This window comes from Penaeus monodon, chromosome 43 (assembly GCF_015228065.2).
Source record: "Penaeus monodon isolate SGIC_2016 chromosome 43, NSTDA_Pmon_1, whole genome shotgun sequence".
Lineage (NCBI taxonomy): Eukaryota > Metazoa > Arthropoda > Malacostraca > Decapoda > Penaeidae > Penaeus > Penaeus monodon.
The window spans coordinates 29258607-29283397 of NC_051428.1; the positions used below are offsets into that span (position 1 = coordinate 29258607).

The 24791-nt window shown below is 46.6% G+C and overlaps 1 protein-coding gene across 1 annotated transcript in view; it reads left to right on the plus strand.

The window, feature by feature from the left end:
* Positions 1-2755: 2755 nt before the first annotated feature.
* LOC119568347 (chromatin modification-related protein eaf-1-like) overlaps positions 2756-24791 on the plus strand; it is a 180078-nt gene continuing 158042 nt past the window's right edge. The window contains 3 exon segments of the mRNA XM_037916803.1: positions 2756-3038; positions 16973-17223; positions 21406-21568. Of these exon segments, the coding sequence (XP_037772731.1) occupies positions 2771-3038; positions 16973-17223; positions 21406-21568 (682 nt within the window). The 5' untranslated portion in view covers positions 2756-2770.

A 24791-nucleotide genomic window follows, 5' to 3' on the forward strand; every position in this document is an offset into this window, starting at 1 on the left:
CACACACACACACACACACACACACACACACACACACACACACACAAGGCCAGTGGTTGGTTGCAAAAATTATTGCAGAGCAGGTGCAAGGTCACTGGATGATTGCAAGTTGTCGCATTCTCAAGACGGACGAAATCTGGACGATGAAGGCGATGTGGGGTGATATGCTGTGGATACAGATGTGATTATGAGGTGCGCGTTGGCAGATGCTAGATCGGTGGATAGAGACAGGTAGAGATATAGGTCGATATAGGCTGATATAAGATAATAAAACAACAGCAGCAGGAAGAAACTCGAAAAGTGTAATAATGGTAATGTTTTGATTGTGAGCAACTGTCAATAGGTTCTCTTACTGACATTACGCCACTTCCGTCGGGCGGCGACTTATCGTCGGCGAGATTGTTGCGTTATGTCCAGCTGTCGTTACGTCGAGCAAGGTTAAGAGAAGAATGTAGTCTGGCGTCGAGTGCTGCTTACGTGCACTGCGTCGCCAGGATTGTCGCGTCGCAGCGTCAACTCCGGGGCAGGCCCGGAGGGTCGGCAGGCACTTCCCGCGTAAGGGTGGCCAGCGCTGGCGAGGAGGAAGTGGTGGGCTGTGTCGAGTGTTGGAGGGCCGTCGCTCCGGCGGGCGGCGCCGACGGGGAAGCTGGTGCGTCGTCGATGTTCTTCCGAGCCGTCGTTACGCGTTGTGTCGGTCGGGCATTTGGTTCTGTCGGCGGTTCCGTCGCGGGATCCTTCGCCGATTCCGGTGTGGGTTCCGGGTTCTGCGACGGGTTGTGTGGGGGTTCCCTGTAGGGTTCCGTCGCGGGTCCCCTCGCTGATTCCGCTGTCGGTTTCCGGGTTCCATTGTGGGTTCCGTCGAGATTTCCGTCACGGGTTCCATCGCGGGTTCCGCCGTTGGTTTCGTAACAGGTTCCGTCGTGAGGTCTGCCGAGGGAACGCGACCGGAGGAGGGGGGGGAGTGCTCTCTCTCTCTTCGCCCTGAAAATCAATGTCGGAACATGCACGATCCGTTTCCGCCGACACCGCCGCCAACAGTGACACTCGGCGACCTCGAGATTCGCCAACCCGTTTTGCGCTCTCTCTCTCTCTCTCTCTCTCTCTCTCTCTCTCTCTCTCTCTCTCTCTCTCTCTCTCTCTCTCTCTCTCTCTCTCTCTCTCTCTCTCTCTCTCTCTCTCGCTTTCTCTGTCTGTATGTCTGTATGTCTGTCTGTCTGTCTGTCTGTCTGTCTGTCTATGTCTGCTACTTCCTCCCTCCCCTCCTGTCTCCTCTCTCCCGTCCCTCCTCCTCTCTCCCGCCTCTCTCCCCTCCCCTTCCCTCTCCTCTCCTTCCATCCCCTCTCCTCTCCTCTCCTCTCTCCTCTCCCTTCCCTTCCCTTCCCTTCCCTTCCCTTCCCTTCCCTTCCCTTCCCTTCCCTTCCCTTCCCTTCCCTCCCATCCCTCTCCTTCCCCTTCCCCTTCCCCTTCCCCTCCCTTCCCTTCCCTTCCCTTCCATTCCATTCCCTTCCCTTCCCTTCCCTTCCCTTCCCTTCCCTTCCCTTTACGCCCTTCCTCCTCCCTCCTTTTCCCTCTTTTCCTTTTATTCTTTCTTTCTGCCGCTTCCGCTCTTGCACTCCTCTGTTCCTGTCTGCCAACCTGCCGTGTCACGCTCACTTGCTCGCTCGCTGCCTGATCGTTATGCAATAGTTCTTGCACATTACATCGATTGCGCTTCCAGTATAGAGGCCTGAGCGAAAGAGCCCTCGGCGGTTACAGGGGGAGGGGTGAGAGCTGGAGGCATGAAGGGAGGGTGAGGGTGGAGGGCAGAGGATGGGGAGGGTGGAGAGCAGAGGAGGGAGGGGTGTACCGTAGTCTGCGGCGCAGTGGCCGTATCTTCCCATTTACATCTCCGGGCTAACCATGAGCACACGTGCATTGTTTTGGCGTTTGTCGGCCTAAGCACGATTGATACTTTTCGCCGATTTCCTCGCACGGAGAGCTGAAGTGTAGTTGATGCGAGGGGAGCTAAAGCGCGACGGTGACGGCGATAGGAGAGGCGCCGCTGCCAGCAGAGGCAGCAGCGGCAGCAGCGGCAGCAGCAGCGGCAGCAGCGGCAGCAGCGGCGGGGCGGCAGGCAGCGTGGACCACGTGCGTGAGGGTGCAGCACTGAAGGACCGACCCAGCCCGCCCTCAGTCTCAACTCGGGCTCCAAGCTCACCAGTGTCGTCCATCCGATCGCAGCCAAGGTGGACACGCTGCGCCCCCTCCCTGCCGCGGACGCTGGCGCCAGCTGCGTCTCTCCTGCGACGTGCATCGACTCGGCGGCGGGCGGAGCGGAATCCTTCGGGCTGCGACCATGGCCGCCCTCGGCCTCCTCCGCGCCGTGTTCACTATAGAGGGTGTGGTAGTGTGTGCAAATGTCACTGCTGTATAACACCAGCCCGGGATAGCATTTCGGCCGGTGATATTGATTAGAACGTGTCGGTGAGGACGACTCGTTGAATTGTGTTGTGGAGAGTGAGGCTGCCAGCTGAGTGATGCAGCAGCAGCAGCAGCAGCAGCAGCAAGGCAGTGAGTCCCCTGGCACCATCTGGTAGTGACCGCGCCGAGCCCGGTTGTCCCTCGTTCCCCGTGCGAACGCCATGGCACCGCCCGTCCCGCGGCTCCAACGACAACCACGCAGTGTCCTGGAATTAGAGTGAAAGTCCGGGCGTGTCGATCTGCAGTGCACAGTTCTCAGGGATGGTGTGGGAGTGGGGAAGAAGGTGTGCCGGTGGTAGGGGGAGGGAGTATGGTGGTGGCGCGGTGTGAGGGTGCAGGGATGCAGCAGCATCCTTCCGTCGCGCCCACGGCACCGCCCCCTGGGTATGGGTACGCGTGGCCGCCTCCCGGGGCCCCGGTGCTGCGGGTGTATGACCGCCTCACCACACAGCTGCTACGGCATGACACACTAACGGCGCTGGACCTCCTGCGCTGCCCCGGCGTGGCCACCAACAAGGCCGGGCCGCATCACCACAACTACTGGCCGCACAAGGCCAGGTTCCCGCAGAACTACACAGGTGGGTATTTTCGCCCCTCCGCGCCGGCCGGACGCTCGCGGCCGCAGGGACGGGAATCTGTACCTAGGATGAAATATAATCACTAATTTCAACAAAAATTAACGTCATAGAGACTATTTCGGGTAACAGAATGCTGTAAGATAATTGATTTCATGCCGCCAGTGGGTTCAGTTGAGAATTCTTTCGTCCAAAAATATACCTAATGATCCAGTTCATAAAACATACTCAGACTTCTTTACAAGGCACAGAGCCCTTTGAAGATGATGGTAAGAGGGGATGAGGGCGGGAAAGCTTGTTCCTCACAGTTGCAGGAGTCAGCTGTGGTCAGGAATGATGGCGGGAGAGCGGGGGTATGCCATGGCCGCTCAGGGAAGGATTCTGTAGCTGATGTTGATTAAGGCCGGGGATGCGTCTCGCAGGAGGCTGTGGACTAGGCATTCCTCCTGCACGAGTGTGTGATTCGCTTCGTCAGCTAATGGTTGGCAAGAGGAGCTGAGAAGATCGCATGCTCTGTCATCAGAAGTTGGATCTGCGATTGATTTTGTGTTTGGGATGCGGATTAAGGTCATGCACGGGCTCTCAAGACCCCAAATTTACTCCTTTTTAAAGCTCGCTTGCAGCTCCTCTCTCGTTTCACGAACGCACATAGGCGAAAAAGCAAAACACAAGTGTAACAATAAACATCGGAGATGTAATTAGAAGCCTTTTCATCTCCTGAACCGTCTTGTATGCAATCAATCACTTTGGGAAAATGAAAAAAATCTTGTCAAAGGATCATTTTGGATTGCTCCAAGGAAAAAGCTTGAAACACCAAATCGCATAACATAAGGGAGGACATGCCACATGCTTGGCTTGATTGCTGAAGGGATGTTGACGGGGGGGGGGGGGGTCCGTCTGGACAGGTCTAGTTAGGGCGGAGATTGTCGAAACTGTAGCGGTTGATATTTCCGGAGCAGTTTTTCGTTAAATAGAGGGAGACGGTCATTCCCGTGGCCCTAGCATCAGAGCTGGTCATGGTAAGGGCAGACGGAGTGAAGGAGAGAAGAAAGTGGCCACACGGTTTGCGGCGGGAGGCCTTCTAAGAGCACCGCTCGCTGGACTCCGCGCTGCATCTGGAGGAATTTTCTGATCTGAGAAAACGCCTTTGATGTTCCAGGCATTAGGGTGGACAGAGAGGGGAGATTATTCCCCACTCCTACCCCTCTCCCCTTGTCCCCCTCCCCGCCTCGTGGCTTCTGCCGGCCAAAGACCCGTTTGTGCCTGGCGTCGAGGGGAAAGCCGCATTGTTTGGGAGCAGTTAAAGGGTTGTGGGTGGAGACGCGCACCAAGAGGCCTGGCCAAGGATGCCGGGGGTTATATCGATCTCCTCCTCCCTACATGTTCACTCCTCGGGCACTCTCATATTCACGTACACACATCGCACGCACACAAATGTGCACACAAACGTGCACACAAACGCACATTCACGCGCATCCACACGTGCACGTTCAGACGCATCCACACGTGCACGTTCAGACGCATCCACACGTGCACGTTCAGACGCATCCACACGTGCACGTTCAGACGCATCCACACGTGCACGTTCAGACGCATCCACAGGCACGCACGCGCGCACACAATGTACACACGAATACACATGCGCACGCGCACACAACTGCACACGAATACACATGCGCGCGCGCACACAAATACACACGCTCACATGCACATACATACATGCATACACGCATGCACACACACATATAAACATACACATCCGTATGCACATACACGCACATGCACCCTCCATCCTCTTGTCCTTGCAAGATGGGATGCAGCTCAAATAATTCTTCACTGACGCCCCTGAACACTTGACGGTTTTGTTGCAAGATGCCCCCCCCCCCCCGTCCCGTTGACCGTCCTTCGGCGTTTTTTCGCCCTGGGAAAGCCCTCCCCTCCCCCTCGCCCCTCGGGTCTCCGCGCCCTTTTTCTGGAACCGCCAAACGGAAGAAGCGGCACGGCGGCGGGGGCCTCCGGAGGAGCGCCTCCGTGAAGCTTGTGGGCATTGATCCTCGTCACAGTCGGCTTCCGCGGGAGGAGAGCCATGGGCGGCTTGGATCACGGCATTCCTTTCGCCTGTTTGCCCCTGTTCTGGGCGACGCGGTATGGGCTGGCGTTGGAGCCGAGTCATCATCGCCGTCGTCACCAGGGTTCGGCTCGATCTCCGCGTGAGTCACTTCCTTCGTCAGCGATTTTCACCCAGGGTCTTTCCGGACGGCCGCCGAACCGCACATTCAGCCTTGCAATTGAGCCGTGTCGATGAGTGTGTGACTTTGCAGGCAATGCGCTTGGTGTTGCACAACTGCTAGTGCACGAAAGTGATTGCCGAACTTTGGCATCATGGTATCATTAGGCATGCCTCCGTCCACCCCAGTATACTTTTGTCCCCAAGTCCAGTTCGCACGATGAACTGTATAAACCCACTTGTCACGACTTATTAACCTTGACGCGACTTCTCTGTGTTGCAAACGCCGACTGCTGCAGTCGTGGCTGTGCAGCGATGCTTCCCTGGTCATTAACGCGAAGGTTATGTGTTGCAGCGGGATCTCCCAGCCCGGCCGGGCTTGCGGGCTGGCTGTGCTGCGGCCTGGTGTCCTCGCTGTAGTGGGATCATGACGCGGCAATTTGGCCTTGAAATTTTCACGGATTTGGGACATACAATCTGGGTTTGGGCCGGCTTTCCAGCGCTTGCATTTTGCGCGTGATTTCCTTGGGATCCAGCCGCAAGGGTGAAGGCAATGGCGAAGTAGTCATTAGTAGTAGTAGTGAACTTTATCCCTTATGGTTGGGAAATCTGATTTATGGTTTTATGCTTCCAAACTAAACGTTATCAGGTAGCCAAAATAACTGTTACAATGTGTTTCCAGCCAAAGTCTTCAACCCCGATTTTTCAATAGCTTTTTCGCTTGCAAACTCAACGAAATTATTCGGATAGTTGATGTGATGCGGATCATTGGATTGCGGTGACGGATGAGATATGAATGATCAATTTCAGCTTATATAAATTCCTTTGATATTCATTCCAGCGGCATTTGAGGCTTTATTTTCCTTGTTTATGATGGTATAATTTTGTTTTCTTTATCATTCCATTCCTAGTTTGACACCTGTGTTAAAATTAGGTATTTATCTTTGTCTCTTTACCACCTATCTGTTCTCTTGGTTTTCCGTTCATGCTGGGGATCGTACTAACGTATTCTTAAAGTTCGTCCGCGTAAGGAACCGAGCGTCTCGCAAACTGCAACACCTGCTGCTTCCTGTCTTGGTGGTTCCCGGGGGGCGCCGGGTGACCTTTCCTCCTCTTGTTTACCCATTAACCCGGAGCTTTGTATGTCTGGGGCGCGCCTGAATTATTCATGGAGATGGGCGGAATGTGCAGTTATTTCCCAAACCTCTTTTTTTTTAAATTTTATTATTCAGCTTCTTTATTATTGTTTCGCAAGAGGTTATTGCCATTCTTGGCGCAACTTTTCTCTGAAAGGTTTGCGCTTGCTTCTGCACAGTACTCAGTGATATTGGGTCAGTGATTGCGTGATAGCGGGTGAGGGATAGTGGTTTTGTAAATGGTGAGTGGTTGCGTGATTGAGAGCGGGTGTCTGTCTCTGCCTGCCTCCTTGCCTGCTTGCCTGCTTACCTGCTTGCCTGCCTGCTTGCCTCCCTGCCTGCTTGCCTCCCTGCCTGCTTGCATGCTTTGGGGAAACGAGTGTCTGTGAGTGCAATAGTCAGTGATTGATAGAGAGTGGGAGCTATACCCTGTTCCATCGTAAAGGTTAAGAACCCACAGTAATAACCTGGGCTTGCATTAATAATAACCGAATCGACGATGAACACGGGGAGGAAGGGTAAAGTGGATGGAGGGAGAGAGTGGTGGGTAGTATGTGGAAGTGGATGGAGGAATGGAATAGATAGGGGAGGGGTATGAGGATAGGGGGAGGAGGGGTTGAAGGGGTGGGGGTTGATCTGAAGTTCCTGATCGATCTCCCAGGACGGCAGACTCCTCGCGTGCCTGCGGGGCTGGCATTACTGGCTCTGCACGACACACCACTTCCCGCATCCCCTTCCCCCTCCCCTGCCCCAGCTCCTGCCATTCGCGCTCTTTATTTTCTGCTTCTTCCCTTCTTCCTCCCTCTTGCATTATAATTTTACGGAAATAATTACCCCCTCACCTCCCCTCCATTGCTTATATGGGTATTTCCATCTTTCCTCCTTTTTTGCGAGAAGAAGCCCACACCCCTTGCCTTTTTCATCACTTCCCCCTAATTTTCGCGTGAATTGCCCTTTCATTTCTTCACTCCCAAAAGTTAAGGAGTTATTTCTCGATGATTACCTTTTAAACAAATGTTTTAGAAACAGTAGTTAGCTGGGTTCACAATTGGCTTTCCCGATAAACACTTGCTAGGCTGTTTGGCATCAAAGTAAGTGGGAAAGGAAAGGTTTCCAGTTGTCCGTCGGGGGAGAGTAGATAAATAGATGTGTTTTTGTGATATTTTCGTCGCTGTTATCACTGTTTTGTAACTTCCTACGAATGGCTTCGAAGAGGAAGTGAGAGCGAGCATTGAATAAACTAATGACTAAGGAAAAGTGTGACTATAGCATGGCAATAGTCACACTTTTTATTATTGCCTTGTTTTATGAATTTCTTTTTTCTTTTTTTTTGTAACAAGATGTGTTAGGATCTGTAAAGAGATGTGTGTGGTGTTACTGTTGTATCTTCGGGACGTGAGCGTCGCGTCAACTACGAGAAATGTCATGAAGAAACTCGCCTTTTTTGACTCGGTGTTTATCGCTTTTTCTTCTTTCGTTTTCAACGTCGCTTTCCTTACCCGTGTTTTCGGATATCCTTCCCGAGAGAACGAATCCAGTTCAAGCAAGCAAGCAAGCAAGCAGGCTGTCGCGTCGGGCAGATATTCACTTGCTTGCTGCAGAATCTTCCTTATCTGACCCACTCCGACTCGCGTGTGGCGAAAGGCGCTCTCGGGGAGGAAGCCTTGGAGGAAAGGCGGCGAGACTGGAGGGTTTTGGTACTCTCTGTGTGTTTGTGTTTCACAAATGAACATCTACTGCCGAAGAACTGCTGATTGAGTTCCTCTTTTATTCCACCATTAAAAAAAAAAGAAACTAAGGTAACAATCCCTATCCCTATTTCTACCCCCACCCCCTTCCCTATCCCTATTCCTACCCCTACCCCTACCCCCTTCCCTATCCCTACCCCTGCCCCTACCCCCTTCCCTACCCCTACCCCTACCCCTACCCCTACCCCTACCCCTACCCCTACCCCTACCCAGATATTCTGAATTTACTCATAGATTAATATGAACGTGTTGACGGCCTTTCTAGATATGAAGTTGGTAATCTCGCGTTGTGTTTAAGAGACGGAACTTCGAACTTCCTTTTTCGCATAAAGTGTCCGAAAGTCGTTTTGCTTTTCTTCCTCTCTCGGAGCAAAGTTGGCGTCGGTTAAGCGTCCTTATTTGTCGTTCATTCAACAAATGGCTTTGATCTTTTCCTTTTTCCCTTTTCTTTTTTCTTCGGCGTGGATGTTGTGCGACGGTTAATAGTAGTGATTGATGGATGAGTGGTTCGAAGGTCAGGCCTCGAGGACTGGCGCCTCGAACTGGTGCCACGGGTCTCGAAGCAGCCTAATGGAGCTTTCGTGGGACGGTGTCAGCATGCGCTTTCGTGATTGCAATCGCTCGCTTGGCGCTGATGAAGCCTCGAGACTCTCTTGGGGAATGTTCTAGAGAAACGCCTTGACAGCTGTGTAATGGTGAAACCCTTGGAACCCCTCCCAAGAAAAGACTCTATTTCGGTGGTCGAGACCGTTGACTGGAGTTGAGTGCGAGTGAGTGCATGCGTGAGTGCCATTGAATTGGTGAATGAATGAATGAATGAATGAATGGTTGAGTTGCTGATCGTACCTGACTGTATGATTGACCGAATGAATGAAATGAGTGTTAGACTGAATTGCAAATCATGACTGATTGACAGACTGACGGAATGAATGAATTAATAATTTAATGAATGAATGAATGAATGAATTAATGAATGAATTAATTAATGAAAGAGCGACCGACTGACTGACTGACTGACTGACTGACTGACTCATCACATAATTGACCGAGCATCTATCTCTAATGAGTGAAGTCTGTGCCAAGCGGCCCCTCGCGGCAAAATGTGTGTCAGAAGCGTGAATCGTCACAGCAACTTTAATCTGACCGGATGTGTTTGTAATGAGACTCCCGAGGTAGCTTTTCTTTTTTGAGGGGCGATAGGTCGAGGATCGGGGATGGAGTCGTGTGAAAAAGTGAACGAAGAAGGAAGGAAGAGGGGAAGATAGGAAGACAGGGAGATAAAGACAGAAAGGCATAGACGGACAAAGAGGAAGGAAGGTAGGTAAGTAGGAAGCAAGCAAACAAGCAATCAAATAAATAAGGAAACAGGTAGGAATGACGGAAGGAAGAAAGGGAGAAAGAAAGAGGAAAGGAAGGAAAGGAAAAAGAAACGAATCTAGAAGAGATAGAAAGGAAGGATATGAGGAGGATGAAAACTAGAAGCAGAATAATGAAGATGATGGTGATGAAGATGAAGATGAAGATGAAGATGAAGATGAAGATGAAGATGAAGATGAAGATGAAGATGAAGATGAAGATGAAGGTGTTGGTGATGGTGATGATAAGTGAGCATTGTCCTGGGGAAAGTGTCGCTCCCCGCCCCCTCGAGTGGCGAGCGCGACGTGCATTCCGGCGCCCGTCACTGCCACGCGAGCAGTGGAATAGTTGGGACGAAATCTGCCCCTAATTAGCTGCGAGACTCCAGGCGGGCGCGGGTGAATGAGAGGAGTGAGGGAGCGAAGCTTTTTGAGGTAAAAGTGAAGAGTGTGAAGGCAAGGAAGATGGTGGAGTAAAGCTTTTCAAGTTGGGAGTGGAGATAGTGAAGGGGAGGGAGTTCGAAGTGGAGGGAGGAAGGCAGTGTGGGGCTTTTGAGTTTGGGGAGCCGAGAGGCTGGAGCGGGTGCGTGCTCGTGCGTGTGAAGGAGGGAATGTGCGTGCATGTGCGTGCATGTGCTTGTGTATAAGGGAGGCGGGGGCACTGGGTGTTATGGCGGGGGCTTTTGGGTGTCGTGTGTGAGCGATGAAAATAGGGAAGCGAAGATGAAGGGAAAGAGGGAGGAATAAGTAGAGGAGAAATGCAGGGAGGAAGAATGGGAGGATAGAAGTAGGAAAGAAGGAAGCTGGGAATGGAAGGCATCAAATAAGGGAGACAAGTGCCCGGGAAGCAAATAAACAAATAAAGTAACAAACAAAGTAGTTGGGGGGGGGGGGGGAAGGACAGGAAAGGAGCCCCTCGCGACCCGGAACAGCATGAGGAAACTCCGTCCGCATCAGCCGGGACCGCGCTTGCTGTCTCCCTCCGTGAAGAATGGCGCCGCGGTGAACATTTGTCCTGAAACAGCAGGAGAAAGAAGACAAGGGATAGACAAAGATAAAGATAGAAATAGGCAAAGAAAGACGAAGATAGAGATACAAACGACAACGAGAACGAAGTAGATATTGGGAGATCAAAGTTTCCTTCCCTGACTCTTCCAGCTCCGAGCCTTTTGTCTTCGATGGAGTGACCTTGGCTCACGTAAGGGCGCGCGGGGCGTTTATGATCGTACAGAGTACCCGGAAGGATGCCAGTGGTTGATTTATTTCAGTATTGTTTGTGTGTTGCTATCATTTTTGCAGTCCGTTAGAGTGGGGTTTCGAGAGGAAAATGGACCGATTGATTCCGAGCTCACAAACCTCGAGATGGTCTCAAATACAATAGAATATGCTCTGATGAGAGTGCGCTTTAGACGTCTTAAGAATATGCTCTTATAATTGTCTCGCTTATTTTATAATGTATTTTCGTCTCTGTATCAACAATGGAGTGTGTTTTGCCATTATGTTTCATGGCTCGCTGTTCCAAGATAGGGTCGTGTCTTAGCGGATTCCACGTTGATTAGCATCTTGCCCCCGGAAAAGTGCACTTCTCCCGTCTTCCTTTTATTTATCGTCATATACTCCATAGAATCAATGCCCCACTTTTGTGCACTTCTTGCTGAAGAGGTGGAGGGCATGGCTGGCAGGGATGGGAAGGAATGGGGAAGAGAAGAGGTGGAGAAAAGAGAGAAGGAGAACAAGGAGTAGTAGGGAGAATGGAAGGAGGGAAGCGCAGGGGGTGTGGGAGGGGCGAGGAAGGGAGCGGTAGGGTGACGACGCCTGCCTGAACCCAGTAGTGAGGTAGACGACCTTGCTCCATTGACCCTGTGCTGGTATGCGCGGCCGGGTGGGCAGCGCTAGGTCGACCCTCGAGGGGGATTCGGTTTGTGCCGGCGTTGCAGGCACGTGCTGGCAGCGTCGATTTGACGTGCATCGCGGTGACGACCCGAAAGAAGTTGCGTGAATGGGCGTAGCTCATGTTGTCGAAGGAGGAGGGGTTGCTATAGCGGGGTTCGGGCGGTTTGCATGGCAGTGGGTCCCCTGCAAGACGCAACGCCGCCGCCGCCCGGGAACTGTAGCGCGACAGCATGCGCTTTTCCCGAATCCTGCCGACACGCTACCCGCCTCGGATAATTGGATTATCGTGCGTGGGTGGCGGCGTTTCACGGGGTCGTCGGCGTCCGCGGCATGATTAAACAGCCACCTCGCGACAGCCAAAGCACCGCTAATGCTGTTAGTTTCCAATGCATCTCCCGACTCTAAGGCACTGTTAGCTCCGCCATTATCGCCCTGCTCTTGCCACGTCGACCACCGTTGCAGTTTCGACATCAAATCGTAGTACTGAGAGATATTTCGTCGGCACATTCTGACCTATATCAGCAGCGCATTGTCACAACGTCCAGCCTTGTCAGTTATTGTTCTCTTATGCTACGAAAGTCGCCGTGACACCCCTGCACCCCTCCCCCGGGCGAGGAGACACTCATTTCAGCGTTCGTGCAAGCTTTTCTCTCCTCTCTCCCTTGGCCGCACGTTGTCAGCTCATGACTGCAGTCGAAATGTGGGGTGCGCGCGCGTTGACCCCCTCCCCGGCCCCCTGGCGGCAGCACAATCCGTCACCTTTAAGCCGCCTGCTCAAGTTTGTCCTGCTAAAGTTTCCTTTGAGCTTTAACATTTTTCTGCTCGTCCTGGATGCTGCTTGCTAGGGAACGGGTGAGCAGACGTTTATTTTCTTGCCTTTTGATCATCATTTCGCCATTTTCCGCGTTGCATTGATTTTTAAAAATTATTCTGCTTTATTATTTATCTAGCGGCCGGCTTGGTTTCGCCCAATTCCTCAGTTTGGTATTTGATGTGTGTAAAAGGGAGGCAGGGCGGAAACATGTAGCGTGGCGTCACCGCGACGACGACGGCGGCCCCGCGCGCGAGAACAGGCTCCAAGAAAGCGAAGGGGAAGGACGTCTTAAAGTTATCCCATGCATTGCCGCCTCCGCCAGCAGCACTCGCCAGCGCCGCCTCCAACCAGCCCGCCTTCGCCTCAACAGTGATATCACGTTTCCCTTCCATCTCTTGGCTGGTCTGGCACTGCTGTCTGCATTTTATTATGCTATAATAGGTGTTCTTTTCGTATAAGAAAACCATTCCACGATAAAAAAAACAAAACAAAAAAAAACGGGTCCTTGGTTTTTAGTCCTCAGTGTTTTAGCAGATGATTATGTATGGTAGGATGTGGATGCCTGGTATGCTTTCGATTTAGTGACTGTTGCAAAGCTGATGCTGGTTGGTGTCAATGCAGTATGTCTGGGAAAGTAAAGCTTCACATGTCAGTGTTGCTCTCATCTTTAAGAGCCGTCTTCTACAAGTGCAGCAGTTTCTACAAAGATGGGACATTCTCGTGGTCTTCTCTTCCTCATCTCAACCCACCATTAACACCGTCATTACTCCTCTGACCTCGACTCGTGCTCGGTGGCGCCACACACTCCGTTTAGCTCTGCTGTTTCCCGTTACCGAAAGCCTCCGACGCCAGCACTCGCCTTCGACAGCGCCACTCGCCTTGCTTTCATAACTGGCGCGACGGCCCGCAGAGTGGGAAGGGCGAGTCCTAATTGAGCGAAACCGCTCGCTGCACCGCCGCCCGGACCTCTCGCGGCCTCATGCTCTTCCGCCTTTGATCCAGCGCACGTAGGCCGGGCACCACGGCTTTGCTTCGTGTCCAAAAATGTGCCTTTTCGCGCACCAGAAGAGAGCTTTTCAAGGTCGGGGATCTGGAAAATATATACAGAGTCGTCCTAATAAATTCATATAATTAGTTGTTCATTTTTTCCACAGTCGATAATGATCACAGATAATCTTTGATGCATGCGCGCGCAAATAGTTTATTTGGTGTCTCGGTTTGTTTTCACCCGGATGAACTGCCAAACGGCCTTCCGAGCTTTCTCCTCCCTCCCTCCCTCTCTTCCTCCTTCCTCCCCCCTCCCTCCCTTCCTCCATCCTCCCCCCTCCTCCTTCCCCCCTCCTCCTCCCTCCTCCTTCCCCCCTCCTCCTCCCTCCTCCTTCCCCCCTCCCTCCATCCCCCTCCCTCCATCCCCCTCCCTCCCTCCTCCTCCTCCTCCTCCTCCTCCTCCTCCTCCTCCTCCTCCTCCTCCTCCTCCTATTCTTCCTCTTCCACCGCCGTCGCCCCAACTACGCACATCTGCGGCTGTATCTTGGGGTGCTCGCTGAGATTCGACCCGGATGTCGATGGCTAGAGAGTGAGTTCGCCGTCGGGTGGCCTCGCTGGGTGTCGAGTCTGCCTGTCTGTCGGTGGAGGTCGGGGGATGGGAAGGCATACGAGAAAGTGTCGCGGTGGCGCTCCTCAGGACAGCCAGACAGTGTGAATGGCGTCAGACAGCCAAGGTCACAGACGCTGATGATAGGTCGGCTTTCAGTGAGGGGTAGGGGTGGTCTAAGGAAGGGGAGGGGAGAGGGTTGTATTGGGGAATTCCAACTAGCAATGAAACTACCGGTTAACTAAGGCCTTGGTGGGGGGGGGGGGGTCCAACTAGCAATGGAACTATCGGTTAACTATGGTCATGGGGGGTGGGGTTTGGGGAGTTCGAGCTAGCAATAGAAATACTAACTATGGTCTTGGGGGAGGGGGATGGTCAGCTGGGGAGTTCCATCTAGGAATGGAACTACCGGTTAGCTGTGGCCATGGTAAACAAGCTTGGGATTCTCATTTTCTCAGGATCGATGAGACAGGGCGAACACGCCTGCTGAACCTTACTGTGGAAGCCTGCATAAAAGGAAGGCTTTTCAGCTTCGTTTCGTTAAGATACTGAGAGTTTGGGGATTTTATGCGCTTTGGGTATTTCCTTTGTTAGGGGTTAATAGTTCGCTTCTTTTTTTAGGGTTGATTATATTAATTTGATATCTTGTGATTATTCATGGTTCTTTGTAAATATAAGCACATACTTTTACATGTCTATAGTTATCTCTCTCTCTCTCTCTCTCTCTCTCTCTCTCTCTCTCTCTCTCTCTCTCTCTCTTCTCTCTCTCTCTCTCTCTCTCTCTCTCTCTCTCAAACACACACACCTACACACACCTACACACACACACACACACACACACACACACACACACACACACACACACCACAACACACACACACACAACACACACACACACACACACACACACACACACACACACACACACACACACACACACACACACACACACACAGACAACACACACACACACACACACACACACCTACACACACACACACTACACACACACACACCTACACACACACACACCTACACACACACACACACACCTACACACACACACCTACACACACCTACACACACACACACTACACACACACACACCTACACACACACCTACACACACACACCTACACACACACCTACACACACACACCTACACACACACCTACACACACACACACACCTACACACACACACACACCTACACACACACACACCACATACACACCACACACACACCTACACACACCTACACACACACACATACACCTACACACACACACCTACACACACACACCTACACACACACACCTACACACACACACCTACACACACACACACCTACACAACACACCTACACACACACCTACACACACACACCTACACACAACACACCTACATACACACCTACATACACACCTACATACACACCTACATACACACCTACATACACACCTACATACACACACACCCACACCTACACACAAACACACACACACACCAACACACACACCTACACACACACACACCTACACACATGCACACACCTACACACATGCACACACCTACACATGCCACACCTACACACATGCACACACCTACACACATGCACACACCTACACGCATACACACATCTACACACTCCACACACACCTACCACTCCTACACACTCCTACACACACCTACACACTCCTACACACTCCTACACACACCTACACACTCCTACACACACCTACACACTCCTACACACACACCTACACACTCCTACACACACATGCACACACCTACACACACGCACACACCTACACACACGCACACCTACACACACATGCACACACCTACACACACATGCACACACCTACACACACATGCACACACCTACACACACATGCACACACCTAACACACATGCACACACCTACACACATGCACACACCTACACACACATGCACACACATGCACACATCTACACACACATACACACACACATTCACACACACATGCACACACCTACACACACACATGCACACACACATGCACACACATGCACACACATGCACACACCTACACACACACCTGCACACACCTACACACACACACACACACCTGCACACACCTACACACACACACCTGCACACACCTACACACACACACACCTGCACACACCTACACACACACACCTGCACACACCTACACACACACACACCTACACACACACACACCAGCACACACCTACACACACACACCTGCACACACCTACACACACACACCTGCACACACACACCTGCACACACACACACACCCACACTCTCACCCACTCTCAACTACTCTCACCCATTCTTACTCATTCACTCATTCACTCTCACTCACTCACCCACTCATTCAATCTCTCCCACCCACTCAATGTCACCACTCACTCAATCTCATCCACTCTCACCCTCTCACTCTCACTCTCACTCTCAATCTCACTCCCATTCACCCTACCTCTCACTCACTCATTCACTATTTTCACTCACTCTCACTCTCACACTCTCACTCTCACTCTCACTCTCACACACACTCACTCTCACTATCACTATCACTTTCACTCACTCACTCACTCACTCACTCACTCTCACCCTCTCACTCACTCACCCTTTCACTCACTCACAATCTCACTTAAGTGCATTCACAGCATAAATGCTGATGTGTTTGTTGTGTGGATGCTTTTGTCATTATTTTGTAGAATATTTTAAAACAGCCTTTTACTTCTACATTTTATTAGAACTGAGATTCCCAGAAAACAGATATTACTCCCTGCTTCACAAACATCACTTGAATTTGTAATTTACAATATGTTGTTGCTTGAATCTGAAATTGACATTGCTGTCAAATAGCCCTAGAGGAAAGATATTTATTTATTTACCTATGTACTAATTTGACTTTTATGGATATTTTGAAATCCAAAATTAAGAATAGTGTGTTATCATTCCTGAATTTAAGTAGTGATGAAAACTATTTTTTTTTAATCCTATATTTGTGTCCCTTGGATCTGAAGTTAACACTGCTGTGTTATATTTTATAAGAAATAAAACACTTGGTAACTCATGTATAATTTGTTATTAATGTTATTTCTCCTTAAAGCTTCCCTTTAACTATGAATTGACCAAGTTCCTCTCTCAACAGCTGGTGATGTGGGATTTAGTAGTGGGCCGGGTGGGGCCTCGGGAGGGTCGCTAAGACTCTCCCAATACCCCTCAACCCACCCTCCCCCGGCTGCTGCCCAACAGCCTCCACAAGGGCCCCCACAGTTGCGCACACAGGGACAGCCGCCTCCCCATAACCAGCACCCAGCTTCAGCTGCTCCCCCTGTGCCGCACTCGCAGCATCTCACGCATACCCACGCTACGTTATCACAGCATCATCCAGTCTTACAGGTATGGAACTGGTGCAGTTTGGTAAGGTTGCCTGCTTGCACACACACAATCTCTCTCTCTCTCTCTCTCTCTCTCTCTCTCTCTCTCTCTCTCTCTCTCTCTCTCTCTCTCTCTCTCTCTCTCTCTCTCTAATCTATTACTTTCTCAGAAACTTGCAATGTCTAGATTTGAGATTCTCTATCACATTTTCCCCCTCTCCAAAAGGTAAATGGTGTTTAATTAGGATAAGAGAAATGGACTCCTAAGTAATCAACCCTTTAAGCTAATGGTTGATACTCAAGTAATTCTTTATATACATTTTCATGGAATTGCAGTATAAGAATAGTGAATTAGTTAATTGTATTGATTTAATCCTGAAATAACTAGACCTTTCATTTTACCTGAACTAAAGATTCAGTTAAGATCTGTCTCGGCTGAAGAGATTAAAAGGATTTCTAAAAACTATTCATTACTATGAATAGAATTAACTTATTTCAGTGATTAACCCTTAATCCTATTAGGGAGAAATGTTATGAGTCTGATGAATGCATTGAAGGTCAGGGATTATTCATAAATAGAACTTTTGAGTGTTATGTTTTGTTGGGTGTAAGTGCTTTTTTCTTTAGTGGTTCGTCTTCCTAGTTCTCTGATGCGAAATGTGAATTGAGGGGTTAATTTTCTCACTGTGGTTTCATAGTTGCATGGTTTTTCATGGGTTAGCTTGTTTTATTTCCGCTGGTTTGGATGAATAAGAACTTGGAGTTTAACCCATATCTGACGGGTAGTATTCATAGAGGCTGGGGCCTCGCTGCCGGGGGCTTATATCGTCGCCCTAGCATGCGCGACCACTCATGGCAAATACCAGCATCCCATGCCGTTTCTTTGTAATACTACAAAGATATGTTGTATTTTCAGTTTTCATTATTTTTTAAAGTCTCTACTTGCCAAACTTCCTGATAAATCGAGACTGAAGGGTATTTTTGTTGTTATATAGACTCCATAGTTGATCATTATTTGGTCTATAGTCCGAATAAAATAAACAGTGTGCGGCATCATGGAGTTGAAATCGTTGGTTTGTTGCATTTTGTTTGTTTGTTGCATGGTAAAAATGAGAAAGTGTTAAAACCGACTTAATCACACTTTCACTGGCAGAAAAACAATCTTTTGCCGTGATTGTAGCAAAAAAAAAAAAAAAAAAAAAAACATGGCATGTCCATACATACTCTATGGCATGTGCGTACGTGCCCCCGGCAGATGGTCCTGCCATGCCATGGCATGTGTGTACATGCCACCCGTCGGCAATGGGTTAAGAATTGCTGAATGATTAATGAGAAGACGGTAACAGGAGCTTATTGTGATCTCATTGTTGTGAAGTTTATTTTCATAATAACTTCAAATCATATTGCTAATAATAGGAATTAGTAGAAAAGGAAAGGATAAGAGTGAAGAGCATGGGTGTGTACAGCAGTAGGAAAGAAGAGTGTGAAAAGCAGGAATTGGCTGAAGCTGATTCTGTGTTTGGAAGGCAGAATTCTTTATCTTGAACCATGTTTACAAAAGTTAATAGTACGTTTATGTAATGTTTGAAGACCTGACAATTTTTAGTTATCAAATGTATAGAATTCCAAGGGGATGCAAAAGATAGTGTTGAAATTCCATGAGATTATATTCTGGAAGTTAATAATCTGTTTGATTAAGAAAATAATAATAATATTGATTTATTTATCTTCCTTTTTGTAATTGGACTTAGATGTGTAAACAGTAATCAAACTATCCGAATGCATCAGAGTAATCTCTTTCAACCAGTTTCAAAGACCCAGTAAGGCCAGCATCAAAGATGAAAAATAAAAACTTGAAAGAATAAAGAGTATGACTACATGTTTTTTTTTCACAAAAAACTAGATTAATTGCAGAGTTGTGGAATCCAGATTGCTTCTTATAGTGTTTTGTGTACATGTGGGCTATGGCATCTTCACTTATTCATCTTTAATAATTTCTTTGCTTGATTGAATGACTTATGGGGCTTTACTTCAGTTATTTTTCAAATTCATACACTTATATCCCTGCCTAATGTGTCCTATAGTTTCTTGTTTATGATAGATTTATAAATAAAAAGATAAAAAAAAAAATCAATGGAAAATGGTCTCTCTCTCTGAGCAAGCCGAGATTAATGCACTGTTGTTCAGTGTTTAAATTTTGATCTCATATTCATATTACAGCCCTTAGTACTTTTACTGTGTGATTTTTTTTCCCCCCCTTATTCTCAAAATCATAAAAGAGACAGGGAAGCTTGGAAAAAAAACAAGAAACACTTCCATCTGCCTAGTCAAAATTCTCCTGGCTGCTGTCTAATAATAATGATGATAATGATAATAATGATAAAAAAAACATGAATTAAAGTAATTGCATATATTTATCTATTTATTGTTTTCCTGTGAAAATATATTACATTAGGTTAGTGTGCATAATGTTAAGTGAGTACTCTTTTGTGTGTGTGCTTGTGTTATTTTTATGAAAATACACACCTTGGGTAGGGTATATAGGCTATCCTAGCATGTCTGAGTCGTGGGTGAAGGCATGTAACAGTTCTACATCAATTATTTTTCTTTATATAGGTAGATTTATTGGTAAAAGATATATATATTTATTATACTTTTTGTATGTATATGCTTTAGATGTAGATTTTTTTTATTCTTTAATGAGAATTTTTCTCAATTTAAGATATAGATCATTTACTGCTGCATGCAAAGCAATTACCTTTTTTTTATAGAAAATTCACCAAAATTTAGAATTTTAGTGGGTAACTCGGAAACCAAAAAAGGGCTAATTATATAAATTGACTAAATGCCATCTGGTTCTAAAATTCATGAGAAAGAATGTAATTTATGTTTTGCAAAATGAAAGGTTTAACAACTGTTTTTTGTTCAAACCGTTTCCAAGCCTAAATCTACTTTAAAACTGAAAGTTGGATGCAAGTTCATGGGAAAATTAATAACCAAAGCATGCCAAGACATTATTTGATAATATATCAGTTGACTACAATGCTCAGTCCATTTTTCTTAGAGAACATGCAGATTTGCATTTTTTTTAGTTGGGTACAATCCTCCCCTCCCATTGTCCATAAAATATAAATACTGGGAAAGATTTGGCAAACTCAGAGGTCTTTTTTGAAGGATGAGAGATTTCTAATATACAAGTACCTCCAAAATGCCAGGAATCATTTTTGACCAAAGAATGACCAAGTGGTCTCCTTACATATAATCTAGAAATATGTGAGGATATACCCTGCCACTGTTGTTAGTGTTATAAACTATTGTAATCTTACCAAAATTGGCAGGTGAATTCAAAGTTGATTGTCTTTACTGACCCATTGGCTCCAGATTCTTCACTGCTTCACTTCACTTGCTTGAGTGGCTATTCTGCCGTGCGTATGGCTTGAAGGCCTGGTGCACACGAACACATTGTGTGGTAACAGAACCCCATGTCCACTGTGATTTTAAAAGTTTACTAAGTTTCCTTATACATGTGTAGATGGCTCCACTGACGCTTAGTCACCGTCTAGTCTTTTACTGTTTTTTCCTGATCTCACTGGTTACCTTTTTCCTTGATTATTATTATTTTTTAGAGGGTCTTGTTGCTATTAATATTGATAATAGCAAAATCATGATGTCACTAATAATGATGATGATAATGCTAATAGTAGCATCAGAAGAGAATAAGAAAAATCAAGGAATGGTGGGAATATCTGGTGTGGTTAGGTAAGCATTCTAATTGAGTCCTTGGTGACTCATTGCTTGTGGAGCCATCTGTGTATAAACAAAATTCACAAAACAAAAGTATAGTGGACGGTGCAATTATCTAGCACTAGTGGCTAGACTTGATTAGTATCTGAAAGATTTTTTTTGTTGTACAGTGCTCTTCTAATCATGGAGTTGGGAGACTGCTAATTTATTTATTTTTAGATTATAATCCTAACATTCTAACAAGGAAATGTGATTAAATAAAACAGTTGGCAGATCGTTTAAGTTTTACATCAATAGTTAATTTTCATTTTTAGAGAAAATTTCTCAAAACTAAGGGGATTATTGATCCATGGATTATAAGTAGTTTTGAGTTGTACTTTTTTTTAATCAAAATATAATTATTATTATTTATTTATGAACAACTGTAGAAAATCTTTCAAAATGTAATTTTCAATTCCAGAGTGGAGGTGTAGGTGGGCACGGCACAGGTGGAGTGGGCCAAGGAGTGGGTCAGGTTGGTGGAGTGCCACCTGGGCCAAGCCCTCAGCCCCCGGGACCGCCACACGACCTCAATACACAAGCACTCCCACCAGGTTCAACACAGCAAATACAACAAGGCTCAGGTCAGTAAACATAAATGCCTTACAAGGAACATGTCTGGAGGTTGCAGTGGTTATTATGCCTGTGATGGGATGTTCCTGAGGTGGAGAAGTAGTTGAACTGTGTTTTAGATTTTTAAGTCTTTTTGAAGCCTAGCTTTATGCTAGGGTTATAGAGCGCAATCCATGTAAGTCCCTCAGTGATGTAGATGTGCCGAATGGAATGGAATTGATTGTAATATACTTGAATGACATCCAGTCAGTGGAGGTATATTCTACTTGCACTGCTAGCTATAATTTGTATAAAGATATAATTTCAGACAAAAATAAATTTTATCGCTTTATCCTGAATATCTTGATTGGTATTCAAGATTACAACAAAATGTCAAAATCCTTATTCATGTAAAGAGGCCTTTGATGTCAGTTCCTTTCCCGACGGGTAGTATTCATAGAGGCCGGGGCCTCGCTGCTGGGGGCTTATATCGTCGCCCTAGCATGCGCGACCACTCATGGCAAATACCAGCATCCCATGCTGTTTCTTCGTAATACTACGAAAATATGTTGTATTTTCAGTTTTCATTATTTTCTAAAGTCTCTACTTGCCATATAGCCTGATAAATCGAGACTGAAGGATATTTTTGTTGTTATATAGATGCCATATTGATCATTATTTGGTCTATAGTCTGAATAAAATAAGCGGTGCGTGGCATCATGGAGTTGATTTTTTTTATTTTATTATTATTTTTTTTTTCATAGTAAAAATGAGAAAGTGTTAAAACCGACTTAATCACACTTTCAGTGGCAGAAAAAATAATCTTTTGCTGTGATTGTAACAAAAAAAAAACTCATTGCATGTCCACACACACCATGGTACATGCCCCCGGCAGATAGTCCCGCCATGCCATGGCATGTGCGTACATGCCACCCGTCGGCAAAGGGTTAAAATGTTTAAGTCATAGAAGCACATCCTTTTCGTATGCAATGTTCACCTTGGATGCACAAAGTCAAATGTTAAAAAAAAGGTCCTCAGATAAGAACATAATGCAAGCATATGGTAATCCAGAAGTCTTACATTGTGAATAGATTTTCAAAAATGTATGCACTCCCCCCCCCCCAAAAAAAAAAGGGGGGGGGGGAGAGGGAGGGATGGGTGATGCAATACTAGTTAACCCAATGCTGCTGGGTGGTTTCCCAGTATGGAAGCCCTCTCTCCCGGGCCGTATTTGTAGTGGCCTGGGCCCCACCGCTGGGTGATCGTGGTGGCACCATAGCATGTGCGGCATGATTGTGCAAACCCACAAAAAACGGGACTGACACATCATGGCACATATATACATGCCACCTGGAATATAGTCCAGGTATGACATGACATGTACGTATATGCCACCCGGCAATGAAGGGTTAAAAAATAACGACATTCAAACATGGCTTAAAATGTTCAAATATTACTGAGGAATCTTTTCCCCCATAAGTATTTGGTCATGTCGGAAAAAATGTCTGGTTGGTTATTTTGTCATGATTTTGATAAATTGTTAGCATCTGGCAAAAAACCACTGAACTAGAAAGAGAGGCCAATGAGGCTACTCACATCTTCATTGCTGGCAAACTCTCAGAGTATTTATTTCAATGATAGTTATTCTTTTGGTTTGAATTACCACATCTTGTTTGTTCTGTCTTTATGTGTATATATGGGGTGTTTTTCTTGATATTAGGTACTGTGAAAGGCTCATATATTATACAAAATACGAATTATTTATGAAATGACTGGGAAAGTAAATTAAAACACAAATTTTATTTGGCATATTAAGTCATATAATGGCATGGCAACATTCCATACCCTATTAGGGAAATTTTACAAAAACTTTCCTTTTGTCTCAAAAGATTCAAATACCCATTCAAAGCTAAACAAAAATAGTTTGTATAAGAATGTTATGTGATTTTCCCTTTTTGTCCTGTTGAATGCTGTCTGGGGATGTGGGAGGGATCTTTTTCCGTGTGCAATCAGCCAATATATATATGCGTATTCATCTGGAAAGTATTAACCCATTGAATTTGGAAAAGTGACGTATTCACTGTAGCATTGTGTAGCATTGTTTAGTGAAATGTCCCTACAAAAGATGTCTCTGGGAAGTGCTTACCACCATTTCATCTTTTCTTGAATTTTCTGTCTTTTGTGTATATATGGGGTGTTTTTCTTGATATTAGGTACTGTGAAAGGCTCATATATTATACAAAATACGAATTATTTATGAAATGACTGGAGAAAGTAAATTAAAACACAATTTTTTTTTGGCATATTAAGTCATATAATGCATGGGGAACATTCCATACCCTATTAGAATTCACATAACTTTCCTTTTGTCTCAAAGATATCAAAATAACCCATTCAAAAAGTAAAAAAATATGTTTGTATAAGAATGTTATGTGAATTTCCATTGTTGTCCTGTTGAATGCTGTCTGGGGTGTGCAGGGAATCTTTTTCCGTGTTTCAAATCAAACCAATATATATATGCGTATTCATCTGGAAAGTATTAACCCATTGAATTGGAAAAAAGTGACGTATTCACTGTAGCATTGTGTAGCATTGTTTAGTGAAATGTCCCTACACAGATGTCTCTGCAAGTGCTTACCCACCATTTCATCTTTTCTTGAATTTTCTGTCTTTATGTGTATATATGGGGTGTTTTTCTTGATATTAGGTACTGTGAAAGGCTCAAAATATTATACAAAAAAACGAATTATTTATAAATGACGGAAAAAATAAATTAAAACACAATTTTATTTGGCATATTAATCATAAAATGGCATGGCAACATTCCATACCCTATTGGGAAATTTCACATAATTTCCTTTTGTCTCAAAGATATCAATCCCCTTTAAAACAAAACAAAAATTTTTTGTATAAGAATTTTATGTGATTTCCATTTTTGTCCTTTTGAATGCTGTTGGGATTTCAGGGATCTTTTCCGTGTGAAAATCGCCAATATATATATGGTATTCATCTGGAAAGTTTTAAACCCATTAAATTGGGAAAAAATGACGTATTCACTGTAGCATTGTGTAGCATTGTTTAGTGAAATGTCCCTACACAGATGGAGCCGCAAGTGCTTCCCCACCATTTCATCTTTTCTTGAATTTTCTTTTTTTTTTGTAATGCCTTCAGTTAACCCTTTCCCAACGGGTGGCATGTACGTACATGCCATGGCATGCCTGGACTATCTGCCTGTGGCATGTACGCACATGCCAT